Genomic DNA, 14376 nt, shown 5'->3' with positions numbered 1-14376 from the left:
AAGGCCTCTAATTTTTTGTTCTTTGGGGCACCTGTTGATTTGGTACACTGACAGCATCCATGTACAAGGCCAGTGAATTTCTCCTTCACAATAACAACTGTTGTGTTGCTGAATGGGTAACATCTGTTCATCCAAATAGGATCTGGATGTTCATTGAAAATGGCCTGCCTGTCTGCCTCAGTCCATGCAATGGATAATAGTCTTGTGTACAGTTATATTAACCTTGGGAATGCTAATTGGATAATCAACTCTTGCAGCCACTGAATTATATGTTCCTGTGGGTTTTTTGCTTTTGTTTTACCTAATGGAAGACTACTGTTGTTTTGAAAGATGAGTGCAAAATTAAATTGCATAGGGTCTGTTACTTTTTAAGTATGAATTTGTTAAGGAACTTAAGATACATGACATATGTTCCTGTTCTCAGATACTTTATATGAATTGTCTCTGTAATCTCTTTCACTTTAAATTGAAAGAGTCCTAATATATGTATATGTGTGTGTGTGTGTGTGTATACACACACACACACACACTCTACTTATACTATACTATAGTATACTACTATATAAGTAGTATACTACTACTTATACCGTACTACTTCATGTGTGTATATATATATACACATATATATGTGTATATACATATATATGTGACGCTGAATAATTTGCTTTACACTGTGACAAATAAGTTCTTATTTGTCACAGTGTAAAGCAAATTATTCAGTGTCACAGTTTGTAGGAGTCCAGCCTTTTAAGCCAAATGTAGTCTGGGGTCCAACTGATATAGGTATGACATAGTTACCGCTGGCCCTGACCTGGATAGTCTGATCTTATCTGATTTTAGAAGTTAAGCAGAGTTTGTTCTGGTTAGAACTGAAATTGGAGACCAACCAGGCAGTGTAGCGTCATGACTCAGAGGCAGTTAAAGACAAACCACCTCCACATGTCTCTTGCCTTGAAAACCCTACAGGATCGCCATAAGTCAGCTATGACTTGACAACACTTTTCACCATGTGGTTACCACTAACTGTGCAAACCACATGGGTCCTGTGCAACTGAATAAAAGCAGTTAATATGAAATTATGTCTAAAAGAATTGGACTGGTATTAATTGAGTCCTGGCTTTGATTGCTATTTGCCAGGTTGTTGCTTTTCTCTTGAAGCTCTGTTTTGCCAGTGCTTTTAACTCCAAAACTCACCTGATTGGCAATTCCTAGTTTTTCTTTGAGCCAACTTTGCCACTCAAAGTCAATTTGACGTGACTTTTTGAGTAAGTATCTCATGCTGAGCTACAGTTTTATTGCAATAATGCTTTTTGGAGCTTGGAATGTTCAACTCCTAATGTATTTCTGATTATTGTATCTTCTGTAACACTGTATGCATGCTATCATGTTTTCTGTTTTATGTCATATGTGCAAGGGAATAAAATAAGTTACTAGTGAAATCTAAAACTTTTCTTTAAAATTCCTTGATATCTCTTCTTTTTTTTTCTTAAATAGATAATATATTTGAGAGAACCTCCAGAAAGTGTGTACAGGCTTCTATTGTCTGGAAATGTAGAATATCTTCCTTTCAGGTAAATAAAAGCATGCATGTAAGTTCTAGCTCTTCTTAACAATGCTGATTTGAAATTGTTTTTTAGGGTAGAGAAAACTAACTTCCTGACCACTTTTAAGCCCCCAAAGGATTAAAGGTTTTTTTGTCATGGGACTTAAGGACTTTCATTTTGAGGGAAAACAAGCCTTAAAACCTCTTGAGCAGATGGAACTGTGGTTCTTTGGGTTCTTACCAAGGACTTGGCACTTCCTGTGACCTGCATGCATATTCCTCCTGTTCCTTTCAGCTTTGTGTCCCCCTAGGCTGTAAGAAACCGAACTTGTTAATCAGTTCTAGTGCAGTAATGAGTGTGGGCCCCAGCTAAAATGGCCCTGCAAAATAAGTCTTAGCTGCTAAGGCATTTTTGGTTGATTTTGTTAGAGTAGCTGTGAGCGTAAATATTTTAGCACTTCCTAGGACCAACTAGACCAGGGGTGTCAAACTCATTTGTTATGAGGATTGGATCTGACATAAATGAGTCCTTGTTGGGCAGAGCCATGTTGGACCAGGCACCTATTTAAGATTAGATAGCAGAGATATAAACTTTATGAAGGATACAGACAAACACGATTAATTATTTTTTAAAAAACCTTAAAACATGCTTAAAACATTAGCACTCATTGGTCTTAAAGGTGCTTTCTTTGTATTTCTCCCATAGGATCCAGGGAACTGGGCAAAGGAAGCTCTGGCTCTTTCTTGCCTTCCCCAGAGGACCAGGAGGGGGAGGAGCCTCAGCCAATAGCAAGAAGAGAAGCTTGGCTCAGTAGCTTTGCTGTGCAATTGTGACAGTCTGGCAAAGCAAGCTCTTCCTTCCTCTTCTTCCTCCCAAGGGAGGAACCTTAGCCAATGGAGAAAATAGAGGTTTTGCTCTGTAGCTCTTGTGCAATCAAGCAAGCCTTGCAAAGCAAGCTGTTATGCAGAAGGAAGCAAGAGAGAGGGGGAAGGAAGCAGATGACAGCCAGTTGCTCGGGGACCTAATAGGAACCCTCTGGGGGCCTGATTCGGCCCCTGGGCCAGATGTTTGACACTCCTGAACTAGACAGATGACAAATGCTAGAAATCCGAAGGGTAAAACTATACAAAGCAGTTTAAATGTTACACCTGTTTATGAAAGCATTCTTGGTGAGTTCTGGAGCCACTGTATATTGCAAGTTTGTTGCTGATGCATAAAGTGTGGGCAGAAACTTCAGAGCTGAACTCTTCCTGTGCTAGTTGTTTACCCTTCATGCAGTGAAACCTACACAGCTTGAACTTTACATTAGCAGAATGCTTGTAATGTGGCAAGTGGACATACAGAGATGCAGTATACCACCACACTGGCTTATTGTTGATGGAGGCTACATCAGATATTGTGAAAGGAGGCTAGTGTTTTTGGTGTCTGCTATTACACCCCAACCACATTGTTTTTTTCATCATAGAAGGTAGTGCAACATGAATTTATATTAGATAGAGTTGCCAGCTCTTAAAACATAAAGTTTGGGCATATACTTGAGATCTGGGTGCAGAGCCCATGAAAACAAATTCCCTGCCACAAGCAATGTCATCTGCACATGACACAAGAATTTTGCAGCCCCAGAGATTGCAGTGCAGTCTAAATTACAAAAGCCAGAAGGCAGAAAATAACATCAACAGGCTATATAGATCAAGCCATAACATACACTAGATTAGGGGTGTCAAACTCATTTGTTATGAGTGCCGGATCTGACATAAATGAAACCTTACTGAGCTGGGCCATATTGGGCCAGGCCATGTGTGTACCAGAGATATAAACTTTATAAAGGACACAGATAAACACAATTAAATATTTTTTAAAAAATTTAAAACTTGCTCAAAACATTAGCACTCGTTGGTCTTGAAGGTGCTTTCTTTGTATTTCTCCTGTGCGATCCAGGGAACTGGGCAAAGGAAGCTCTGGCTCTTTCCTTCCTTTCTCAGGGGACCAGAAGGGGAAGGAGCCTCAGCCAATAGAAGGAAGAGAGGCTTGGTTCAGTAGCTCTGCTGTGCTATTGAGAGAGCCTGGAAAAGCAATCTCTGCCTCCCCCCCTTCCTCTCCAAGGGAGGAGCCTCAGCCAGTGGGGAAAGTAGAGGTTTTTCTCCATAGCTCCTGTACAGTTGAGCAAACCTGGCAAAGCAAGCTGTTATGCAAAAGGAAGCAAGAGAAAGGGAGAAGGAAGCAGATGACAGCCAGTTGCTCTGGGGCCTGATTCAGTCCCTGGGTCGCATGTTTGACACCCCTGCACTAGATGATCAGTAACTTAGAACAAATCTACCCATTTACTGATGTAGAACTCTCATGCTGACTAGTCTTAGAAATGAATGAATGCTTGTCAGAGAATTCCAAACACACAAACACTTGTAGATCAGGTCATTTTTAACAATGAGCCAAGCAGATGGTTCCCTACCACATACATACACTCACATTATTCTGTCCCCTCTCCAATCTGGGGTTGTACCATCCTCCAGATCCTTAGATTTGTGCTGGTGACTACAGCAAGCCAGTTTAGTGTAGTGGTTAAGAATGCTGGCTCTAATCTGGGAGAACCATGTTTGAACCTTCACTCCTCCATATGCAACTGCTGTGACCTTGGGTCAGCTACAGTTCTCACAGAGCTGTTCTCGAGTTTTTGAAAGAGCTCTCTCAGTCCCTCCCATCTACAGGGTGTCTGTTGTGGGGAGAGGAAGCAAAAGAGTTTGTAAGCCACTCTGAGTGAAGGGTGGGGTATAAATCCAATCTCCTCCTCCTTCCCACCCCCACCCCCCCAAACTTCAGGTGCTGTAGTGTGTGATTGGAGAGTTCTTGGGCATGGGCCAGCATTGACATGGACACCAAAGCTGCATATTAATTTTAGTAAGAACTATACAAATAATAAAATAACTATTCTACTGCATACAAAAAAAGGCAAGTGTCTGATGTTCAAATCAGTTGATAGGTTTCTTGTAGAAAAATAAACATGTCCTGACTGAAGTGGTGGCAATGGTAAATTTGAGTGCATGGGACAAGCCTTCAGTTGTGGCTCTCCTCCTTTGCTGGTGCTCTGTCATTAGTTGAGTCACTTGACCTAAGAAAGCAAGCAGATCACCAAGTAACAGCTGAGATGTGACCATTAGGGTATCACACTTGCCTGTATGCGCATGCACAGACACACACCCCTTTCTGGGCCTCTCCTTTCATATATGATATTTAAAAAGAGCAACTGAGATCAGAAAACCATACATGTTAAGAGAATCTGCTTTTTCCTCTCTCATCCTGCCATGGAATGGGGGCAGATAAATCCATTTGAGTCCAGGCTTAGCATGTCCCCCCCCTTCCTCTTAATAGTTCAAGGACTCATTGAATATTGAGGAACATAATCCTTCTCTTCAGGTGTACATCATCACCCTGTATTCCATTTCTTGGATAAGAGGTAGCACCTGACAAAAGCTGAGGAAGCTGTTTGGGAATATGATGATTATGCTGTAGTTATCCTGGCTATCAAACTGTTACTGTCAGTCTTTTTAATGGTTCTCCAGGATGTACCCCTTAGTGTATTGTAGCCATATCAAAAACTTCAAAATATTCTGCTTGGAAACTTAAGTTGCTTTTTTTTCAGTTGTCAAAAATGACTTCAGATATGTATGCCTTGCAGGGATGCTGCATTTGGTACCTGCACTTTTCATCTAACGCTGCTTGACTGCTTTCATGCAATAAACAAGGTTTGTAAAATTATTCTATTTGTCAGTGTGTTTAATTTGGGAAGCCATATGGAACTCTGAGTGTTTCAGATTTAAAATGTTTCTAACTAGAGTGAAGAAGTTAGAATTAAACCCAAGCAAAGGTTGTTAGTTATAGCATTTATATAGTGGCTTTTTTTGTTCAAAATTCATCAGATACTTTACCTCACATACTGAAAAAGTTTACATCAGTTCCAACCAAATTGGCGCATTACCGGCCGGTCTCAAATTTGCCCTTTTTAGGCAAAATTATTGAGAGGGCAGTGGCGTTGCAGAGTTTTCTGGATGATGCTTCCATCCTAGATCCATACCAGTCCGGCTTCCACCCGGGCCATGGGACGGAGACAGTGTTTGTCGCCCTCATGGATGCTCTCCAGCAGCATCTGGTGGTTCGGTGGTACTGTTGTTGTTAGACCTATAGGCTGCGTTCGATACTGTCAACCACCAGTTACTGACCCGCCGCCTCGCTGACGCAGGGATTTAGGGGCTGGCCTTGCAATGGCATTCCTCTTTCCTTGATGGTCGGGGAAAAAGGGTGGTGATTGGGGGGGAACTATCCCAGAGACACCTACTTAATTGTGGGGTGCCTCAGGGGGCAGTTCTCTCCCCGATGCTGTTTAACATCTACATGCACCCCCTTGCCCAGATTGCCCGGAGATATGGATTGGGTTGCCACCATTACGCTGATGACACCCAGCTCTATCTATTGATGGACGGCCAGACTGATGATGTCCTTGAAAATCTGAACCTGCCGTTGCAAGCCGTGGCAGGTTGGCTTAGGCTGAGTGGGTTGCAGTTGAATCCAGCGAAAACAGAGGTCTTTTGCCTGGGCCGTGGCGGTCTGAGAGGGGAAATTCCCCTACCAGCTTTTGATGGTGCGCCACTGAAAGCAGTGCGCAGCGTCAAGAGCCTGCGGGTGCTACTGGAGTCTTCTCTGACAATGGAAGCCCAGATAGCAGCCACTGCTAAATCCACCTTTTTTCATCTTAGACGGGCAAGGCAGTTGGCTCCCTTCTTGGAGCATGATGATCTGGCAACAGTGATCCATGCAATGGTCACCTCGAGGTTAGACTACTGTAATGCCCTCTAAATGGGGCTGCCCCTGTGCCGAACCCGGAAACTGCAGCTAGTGCAGAACGCGGCAGCCAGGCTGTTAGTGGGACTGCCTAGGTGGGAACATATACAGCTTAGGCTACAGGAACTGCACTGGCTGCCAATTGTGTACCGAGTTCATTACAAGGTGCTGGTTATTACCTTTAAAGCCCTATATGGCCAAGGACCTGCCTACTTTAGGGACCGTCTCTCCCCATATGTCCCCCAGAGAGTACTGAGATCTAGCTCACAAAATCTGCTGAAAATCCCTGGGCCAAAGGAGGCCAAACTAAAAGCGACAAGGGAGCGGGCCTTCTCGATTACAGCACCCCACTGGTGGAACCAGCTACCAGAAGAGGTGCGGGCCCTGCGGAGCCTTAATCAGTTCCGTCGGGCCTGCAAGACCATCCTCTTCCAGCTGGCCTTTTAAGGTAGAACCATTGTATCATCGCCATGAAAACTATGTTATATGCATATACCAAGACTGTAGCATCATATCATATTGTGGTTTTAATATAATTGTACTTTTTTAAATGTAATTGTACTTTTAAATGATATGAATTTTATTGCTGTATTAATGTAATGATGTATTTATGTCATGTAAGCCGCCCTGAGCCTGCTTCGGCGGGGAGGGCGGGATATAAATTAAAAATTATTTATTATTATTATTATTAAAGCATATATAATGAAAGCGTTAGTTCAGACAAAACAGGTAGTGAGGATGTATCCAACCAACTGCAAATGCAGTGCATGTGGATTTGTGCCACATTCTTCTTCCCCAAGCAATTCCTTTTGGACCCCAGAAAGATAGACAAAGTCATGCAAGTCAGGTGGCTGTAGTAAGCAGGGGTAACTGGGCAAAACCACTTTTGCTTGTGGAAAATGAGGCATCGTCATTCTGGCGGCCAAAAGGGGACTGCTGATGAATGGAAACACAAGTGACCTCTACAATCCACCAGTGCCTTTCCTGTGTGTGTTTCACTCACTTGTTCTGAAAATCCATTATTCATTCTATAAGGTTTTTATCTGTCTCTCCCTCACGGATTTTAGGCTTTGCAGTTTGGTTTCCTTGATTTCAGTGCATTTGATGTAGAAGAATATGAGCATTATGAGGTAAGTTTCATTCTCATTGCTGAGTACTGGTTGTAATTACTGCTGAGACTGTCTTTGTATAAAATCGGCATGCATTACTTATAGCTCTTGATTTTTTCTGTTTTCAAGAGAGTCTATATCTAAATATGTGGAGTCAAGGAAAGTAAGGTAAATAACAAAAAGTGTTTCAATATACTTATTAGAAGGCTGTCGCATGACAGTGTGAGAGCATGTGGTTTATAATCCCAGACAAAACTGGAATTAGGCTTTTTGTATTGCCAAAAAAAAAAAGCCCTTACATCAGCATTCCTTGCCATCTTCACTTTGTTCACCTACACAAATATGAACAATGCCAGAGTGCTTTAGAAATGAAAACAATATATTTCTTTCCTTGACAGAAGGCAGAAAATGGAGATTTTAACTGGATAATACCCCCCAAAATTCTTGCCTTCAGTGGACCCCATTCAAGAAGTAGAATTGAAAATGGTATGATTTGAAGGGAATGGGACAGAAACAATACATGGCTAAGTAAAGATATACAATATGTGAATTTTGTCCCCCTCTCCCATTTGGCTTCTTTAATATTGTGTTCTGCATTGTCATTAACTTTCTTCATGTCTTTCATTTTTCTTTCAGGTTACCCACATCATGCTCCTGAGGCCTACTTTCCTTACTTTAGAAGGCACAGTGTTACCACCATAATCCGCCTGAACAAGAGGATGTATGATGCTAAAAGATTCAGGGAAGCAGGCTTTGAACATTACGATCTCTTCTTTGCAGATGGAAGCAAACCTTCTGATACTATTGTCCAAACATTCCTAAATATTTGTGAAAATGCTGAAGGTGCCATAGCAGTTCATTGCAAAGGTGAGTCACTGTCTGTGCTATCAAAACTTTTGTTAACAGCAATCATTCTGGTAAAACAGACCAAGGCATACCCTTTTTTAATCACAGGGAATGAGGAATTTACTCAGCAAGTCATAATTAAGGAATACCACTTCATCTTGCACATTTCCCTGCACAGCAGGCTTTTTTTGTCATCTCCTTACACCTTGGTAAGCATGTGACAAGTTTAGGGTTTTTAATATGATTGCAAAGACCAGGGTTTTTTTTCTGTTTTCTGAAACTGGAATTATATTTTGTTGTTTAATAAACTAGTAGTAAAAGCATACAGTTGAACATCAATATACTACAACATCAGAGCAACAGAAATAGGAAAGATGTGTTAAATGGAATCTTTTCTTCCTCGATCTAAAAACATATCTTTGTGATGATAAAGGGAGAAGCAACAATGTTTAAATGCTTTCAGATTGGTTGTTCAGGCTCTTTACATTCTTCCCTCATCTTGCCCTGCCATCTTCGTTCAGACCATGTCCCTGGGTGTGCAGGGCCGGCGTGTGGGAGTTGGCGAACTTGGCGCATTCCTCGCTCTGTCACAGGGGCGCCTCCCTCCCTCTGTCACTCTTGGCCCCTCCTCTCCCTGCCGCTGCCCTCCTTCCTTCCTTTGCGGCACTGGAAGCCAGTGCCACACTCCACTTGCCTTGCGCCCCCCGCCGCCAAGCCTAGACTGGTTCTTACCAGCTTCCATGAGCCTGTGTGCGGCTTCTAAGCCTTTGAAGGGCCCACGGGAGGAGAGTTTGCTCCTCCTCACTTCTGGTTCCAGGAAGGAGGGGAAGCGAACTCTCCTCCCATGGGCCCTTCAAAGGCTTGGAAGCCATGCACAGGCACATTGAAGCTGGTAAGAACCAGCCTCTGCAGCAGGAGGGGAGCGCAGCCTGGCTTGTAGCACTGTGACAGTGGGAGGGCGGGGGGGGGGTAAGGATCAGCGTGGGGGGGGTTGGGCGATGGAGGCTTTGGAAGCTTTGGCAAGATGGGGGGCGGGGAGCCAGTGGCTCTCAGCGCGCCCGCTGTCTTTCCGCTCTTGCAAGCCTCAGCAAGGTGGAGGGGGGTGTCTTGCTCTCTCCTGCTTCAAAGCCAGAGAGGGCTGAGAATAGTGGGGCCCTCACACGCTGCACACAGCCTGATGACATCATCATGATGTCATTGGGCCACGTGCGCTCTTGCAAATTTCGGCCTGGGGCGCTGGAAACCTCAGCGCCCGGCCTGTGGCTGTGTCTCCTCCTGTTACTTTTTTAAAAAGTCTGTACCTTTCTTAAAGGAGACAGTATGTTCCCAAAAGCCACTCTCTTGGAAATTCACCAGGTAGAGAAGGGAAAGAAACCTTCCTAAATTGGGGGTGGTCTTCATTACTTGCTGCTTCTGTAGCCATATCTTCCTTTGGTCTGTCCGTTGGGCTCTTATAACTGTAAAAAGGCCTATTTGGCTAATTGCTGCAGCTTGGAGTTTAGAAGGAATTGTGAAGGGGTGGACCCTGTCCCTTGACCAGACTACCTATAAAAGCAGTTAGAGCTTTTGAGCATTCATTGAGTATAGACCCAACTTTCACAAAGCAAAGTGGAGAGCTTACCACAGAAACCCCTGGTAAAACCTTGTTTTACCACAATCACTGCTTGCATTATAAACCTCTTTGTGTCCATCAGATGTTAACTGTTTGAGCATGGCCTCACACTATTTCTTCCAAATAATGTATTTTAAAAACTGAAGTCATTTTGCATGTGTATATTGGTTTTTCAACTTTAGAATGTGATGTGATTGTTGTCTGTCACTATTCTAATCAGTTGCTGTAGTTGCTTTCTAGGTTAATAACAGTTAATTTTTGCAAAGTTCATATTGATGGGAGCTAGCTAATCAAATATGGTTTAGTTGGAGTGTCAGAGAATTTATCAGCAAGTCATGTCAATAGAATTAGAGTGTAACTCTTCATAGAGCCTACATTCTTAGAGCCTGCATTCCACTGAACTTCAACTGTAATCAGCATGTTCAAACCCAGAATACCTAGTTCTTATTATAGCTGTCAGGTGCCTTGAGTTCCATTGAGAAAGGCAGATGATAAATGAAATTGCTAATGATAATGGTAATAAATAATTATAATAGTAAATAAAGAGCACTCTGTAGCCATGTACATAGCTGAAAAGCTGATTAGTGTTTTTTTCCTTCTTACAACCATATATCAGGTCTTCATTTCATGGCTCTGGGCTGAATTATATTTGTTTGTGTGTATGTATTTTGTTTGCTTTGTGTTGGCTACCAGTACTTACAGCTTGTTTCCAAAACTATTTTTATATTTGAAACAAATTCGCTACCTCTTCCTTAAATCATTTTCAGGCATTTGCTCATTATTGTTTTCAGATATGCTATGAATTGTCCTAACCTGATGAATTAAACACTCAGATAAACTTCTGTTTCTAATCCATTCTATAGAGTACGTGGAGTTTGTGGTTAAATAAGTATGGGAAATTAATCCGTTTTTAAAAAATACAAATAATGAGCTGTAGTCTCCCCATATTTGTGTGTGGTCATTAACTGCATCACAAAATACTACCCTGGATGCTTATATTTGGAAACAGAGGAAGTCAAGAGGATTTTTAAAATCTGACCATAGGAGAAGTTGTAGGATACAGGAACTGAGATGATCTAAAGAGCCTGGCTGGGTACATAGAGAATTTATCAAGCCACAACACATGGCCTGATGTTGGGGGTGCCATTTTGTAAAGGCTTTCATCTATACTGTCAGGTCATAGTGGCAGCCATTAAACAATATTAAATTTTTGTTCAGTTGATTTTGAAACTTGAATGGATGATCTCCTGCAAAAAGCTAAATAAGAAAATATTTGCTTTGTGTTTTACACAGCTGGGCTTGGTAGAACTGGCACCCTTATAGGATGTTATATTATGAAGCATTATAGGATGACTGCTGTTGAAACTATTGCTTGGCTTAGAATATGTCGACCTGGCTCTGTGATTGGCTCACAGCAGCATTTCCTTTTAGAGTAAGTAGACCTTTATACAAGAATATTTGGGTAACTGAATGTGTGCTGTTAACTAGTAATTATTTGCTGTCAATCCAAGTCAAGTTAGACTTTATTGGCATAAAATATATAGATATATATATATCAGAGCAAATTGGTTTTTAAAGAAAGATAAAATGGAACGATTGCATACATATACATCAGGAAAAGTATAAACATAAACTATTTCTATGAGATCCTCTAGCATGCCTTTAAAACAGAATAAAGAAACTTAGCCACTTTCTCAGTGACACTAGATGAAGTATCATTCAAAAGACTAAAGACCTTAAGTGCATCAGCACAATCGACCATGCTAACTAAAAGAGGATGTAAATACCTGTGACGAAGATCTGTATACAAATTACAATAAAGAAGAATATGAGTAGCTGACTCCACACATTTTTGGTTACAGAGACAGTATCTGACTGAGTAGGCTGTCTTGTTAAATCTGCCATAAAGAATCTGACGTTGCATCTGGCAAGGGAAAAAGCTCTACGCTGCTGTGGCACCTGCAAGACGGATAGATATGAGGCCATTTTCCCAGTATTAAGAGAGATCTCAAAACTCAGTGGGGAACAAGTTTTCTTAGCCAGACTGTATAGGTCTCTGCGCTCAATATCTAGCAACCTGTTTTTAATTTGTTGGACTGTGGTGGTGAAGGACAGCATGGACAATAGTTCTAGGGATAAACCCATTTCTTTTATTTTTCTCTCAATATGTGCTGACCAATTTGACAAATTAAATTCAGAGAGCATTTGAGAGATATAGCTCCCCGGTTCAGAGTTGTAGTGCAAGCGTAGCCAGAATTTGAAGGTCATGAGCCATGCACTAGTAACCATTAAGGATATGCCAGTTTCTAAGCAGATAACTGCATATTGGACACATTTTGGCATGCCCAGAATTTTACGCACGAATTTGGATTGGACACATTTGATAGCACCTTCATAAGATCCAATCCAGATTGGGATGCCATACAGAAGTTGTGAAATCACTTTGGCTTTGAATATTTTTATGGGAGCTGGCACAAATTCATTACCTCTACCATAAAAAAAAGCACGCTATGGCAGATGCACTGATGTTAGCTATCTTCACTGCATACTTGCGATGGGTAAACCAAGTCACATTATATTGAAAATAAACACCTAAGTATTTAAAATACCTGACTTGCTCTATCTCTTTACCATCAATAATCCATTTGTAAAGTCTCCACTTTTTTGAGAAAACTTAAGATTTTGGACTTCTCATAATTAAGCTGGAGCTTATTACTAGTAAAATACAGAACACAACGGGACAACAGACGTCTTAAGCCCACTCTAGAGCAGGACAACAGCACCGTATCGTTAGCATAAAGTAACAAGGGTACATGTAATGCATCGAATTTTGGACTATGGCAGTCAGGACCAGACAGCTGAATAGCCAGGTCATTAAGGAAGAGATTGAATAAAAAGAGAGCCAAAATGCAACCCCGTTTGACACTCTTATTGGCAGCAATCTTCGATGTTAAGTTGCATGCTAATGAACATTTGATCTGGCAGGTGGTAGAAGTGTGTAATCTCTTAATAAGCATAAGGAGTTTTTATCCATGTTTAGTTTATCTAGCTTAATCCAGAGGAGGTCCCTGTCAACTGAATCAAATGCACCTTTTAAATCTAAAAAAGCAACAAATAATTTCTGGTTATTATGCACAGTGTACTTGTTGACTAGATGGGATAGGGTAATGCAGTGGTCTTCCCTTTGCAGAAGCCCAACTGTTCAGGGCCTAGAATTTTTTCCTGCAACATCCAGAGATTTAGCTTGACTAATAGATGTTTGGAGTAAAGCTTGCCAATGATGGAGAGTAGGCTAATCGGTCTATAGTTGGCAGGGTTAGTGTGATCACCTTTTTTGTATAGCGGGATCACTGTTGCATTCAACCATGCCAAGGGAATTATGCCAGTTCGATCTACAATTGTAAACAGAGATGCAAGGGTAGAAGCCCACCTGTCTGGGTCTAATAGCAGAGTTACATCCTTCTAAGTTCATTGAAGTCAGTGGTTTTAGAAGTAGTTTAATTCTGCTTTAGGATTGCACTGAAAGTCTCCTAGCAAGAAAATATCACTTTGAAAACATGCTCTAAACAGAAAACATATTATTTTAAGGACTAAGAATGTATTGCTTGACCTTTTGAGGATATTTTGTGCCACAAATGAAGTTTTAGCATTGACAGGTGCCTTTATCGCTCTTACTTGTGCTACTTGATATGATCATGAACAACCAATTAATGTAGTGGTTATGTTCAAATTACCTCTCAACTGTGAAGTTTACCAGCTGTTCTTGAGCCATCTAGGCGCTCAGTCAAGCCTACCACAAGATTGTGAGGCTATAATCAGAGAAGAAAATAAACATGTACACCACTGTGTGTCTACGAAGAAGTTGGTTCTATAATGTAGCAAAATGGAAACCTGCAAGGGCTTGTGGGAGGCATATCATTTCCCTCTCCCCCAATATTTTCTCTTTCCCTTTCGTGAAAGCCCCCATAGCATCTCTCCTTTTCTTGCTTCCTTCTCTCCATCTACGGCTGTCAACTTCCAGATGGGGTCTGGAGATCTCATGGAATCACAACAGATCTCACAACTACAGAGATCTGTTCCTCTCTTAGGGTTGCCAGCTCCACTTGGGAAATTCCTGGAGATTTGGGATGCAGCCTTGGGAGGGCAAGGTCTGAAGATGGAAATGACCTCAGCCAGGATATAATGCCATCCTCCAAAGCAGCCATTTTCTCCAGGTAACTGATTTGTGGAAAGCAGTTTTAAATCTGAGTGATCTCTGGTCCCCATCTGAAGGTTGACAGCCCTAGTGCCCCTGGATGAAATGCTTGTTTTGGAGGCTGGAATCTATGGCATTATGACCCTCTAAGGTCTGTCTCCTTAGAACCCCAGAATCTCTAAGAATCTCCTAACCTGAAGCTGGCAACCCTATCTACTTCCCACCCAACAACCAGCC

At 41.8% G+C, this 14376-nt stretch overlaps 1 protein-coding gene across 9 annotated transcripts in view; it reads left to right on the top strand.

Moving 5' to 3' along the window:
- The window catches only part of CDC14B (cell division cycle 14B), an 84758-nt gene that overhangs the window by 38776 nt on the left and 31606 nt on the right, over window positions 1-14376 (top strand). For all 9 annotated transcript variants that reach the window (XR_009555262.1, XM_060235465.1, XM_060235472.1 and 6 more), the window contains exons 5-10: window positions 1495-1571; window positions 5218-5284; window positions 7445-7507; window positions 7885-7972; window positions 8123-8353; window positions 11238-11376. Coding sequence is in view for 8 of the 9 variants with exons in the window: in XM_060235465.1 (XP_060091448.1) it covers window positions 1495-1571; window positions 5218-5284; window positions 7445-7507; window positions 7885-7972; window positions 8123-8353; window positions 11238-11376 (665 nt within the window). In the remaining variant the exon portion in view is untranslated. The remainder of the gene's footprint in view (window positions 1-1494; window positions 1572-5217; window positions 5285-7444; window positions 7508-7884; window positions 7973-8122; window positions 8354-11237; window positions 11377-14376) is intronic.

Source organism: Heteronotia binoei, chromosome 4 (genome assembly GCF_032191835.1).
Source record: "Heteronotia binoei isolate CCM8104 ecotype False Entrance Well chromosome 4, APGP_CSIRO_Hbin_v1, whole genome shotgun sequence".
NCBI lineage: Eukaryota > Metazoa > Chordata > Lepidosauria > Squamata > Gekkonidae > Heteronotia > Heteronotia binoei.
The sequence above is the reverse complement of the archived record's forward strand: the minus strand, read 5'-3'. Positions and strand labels throughout refer to the sequence as shown.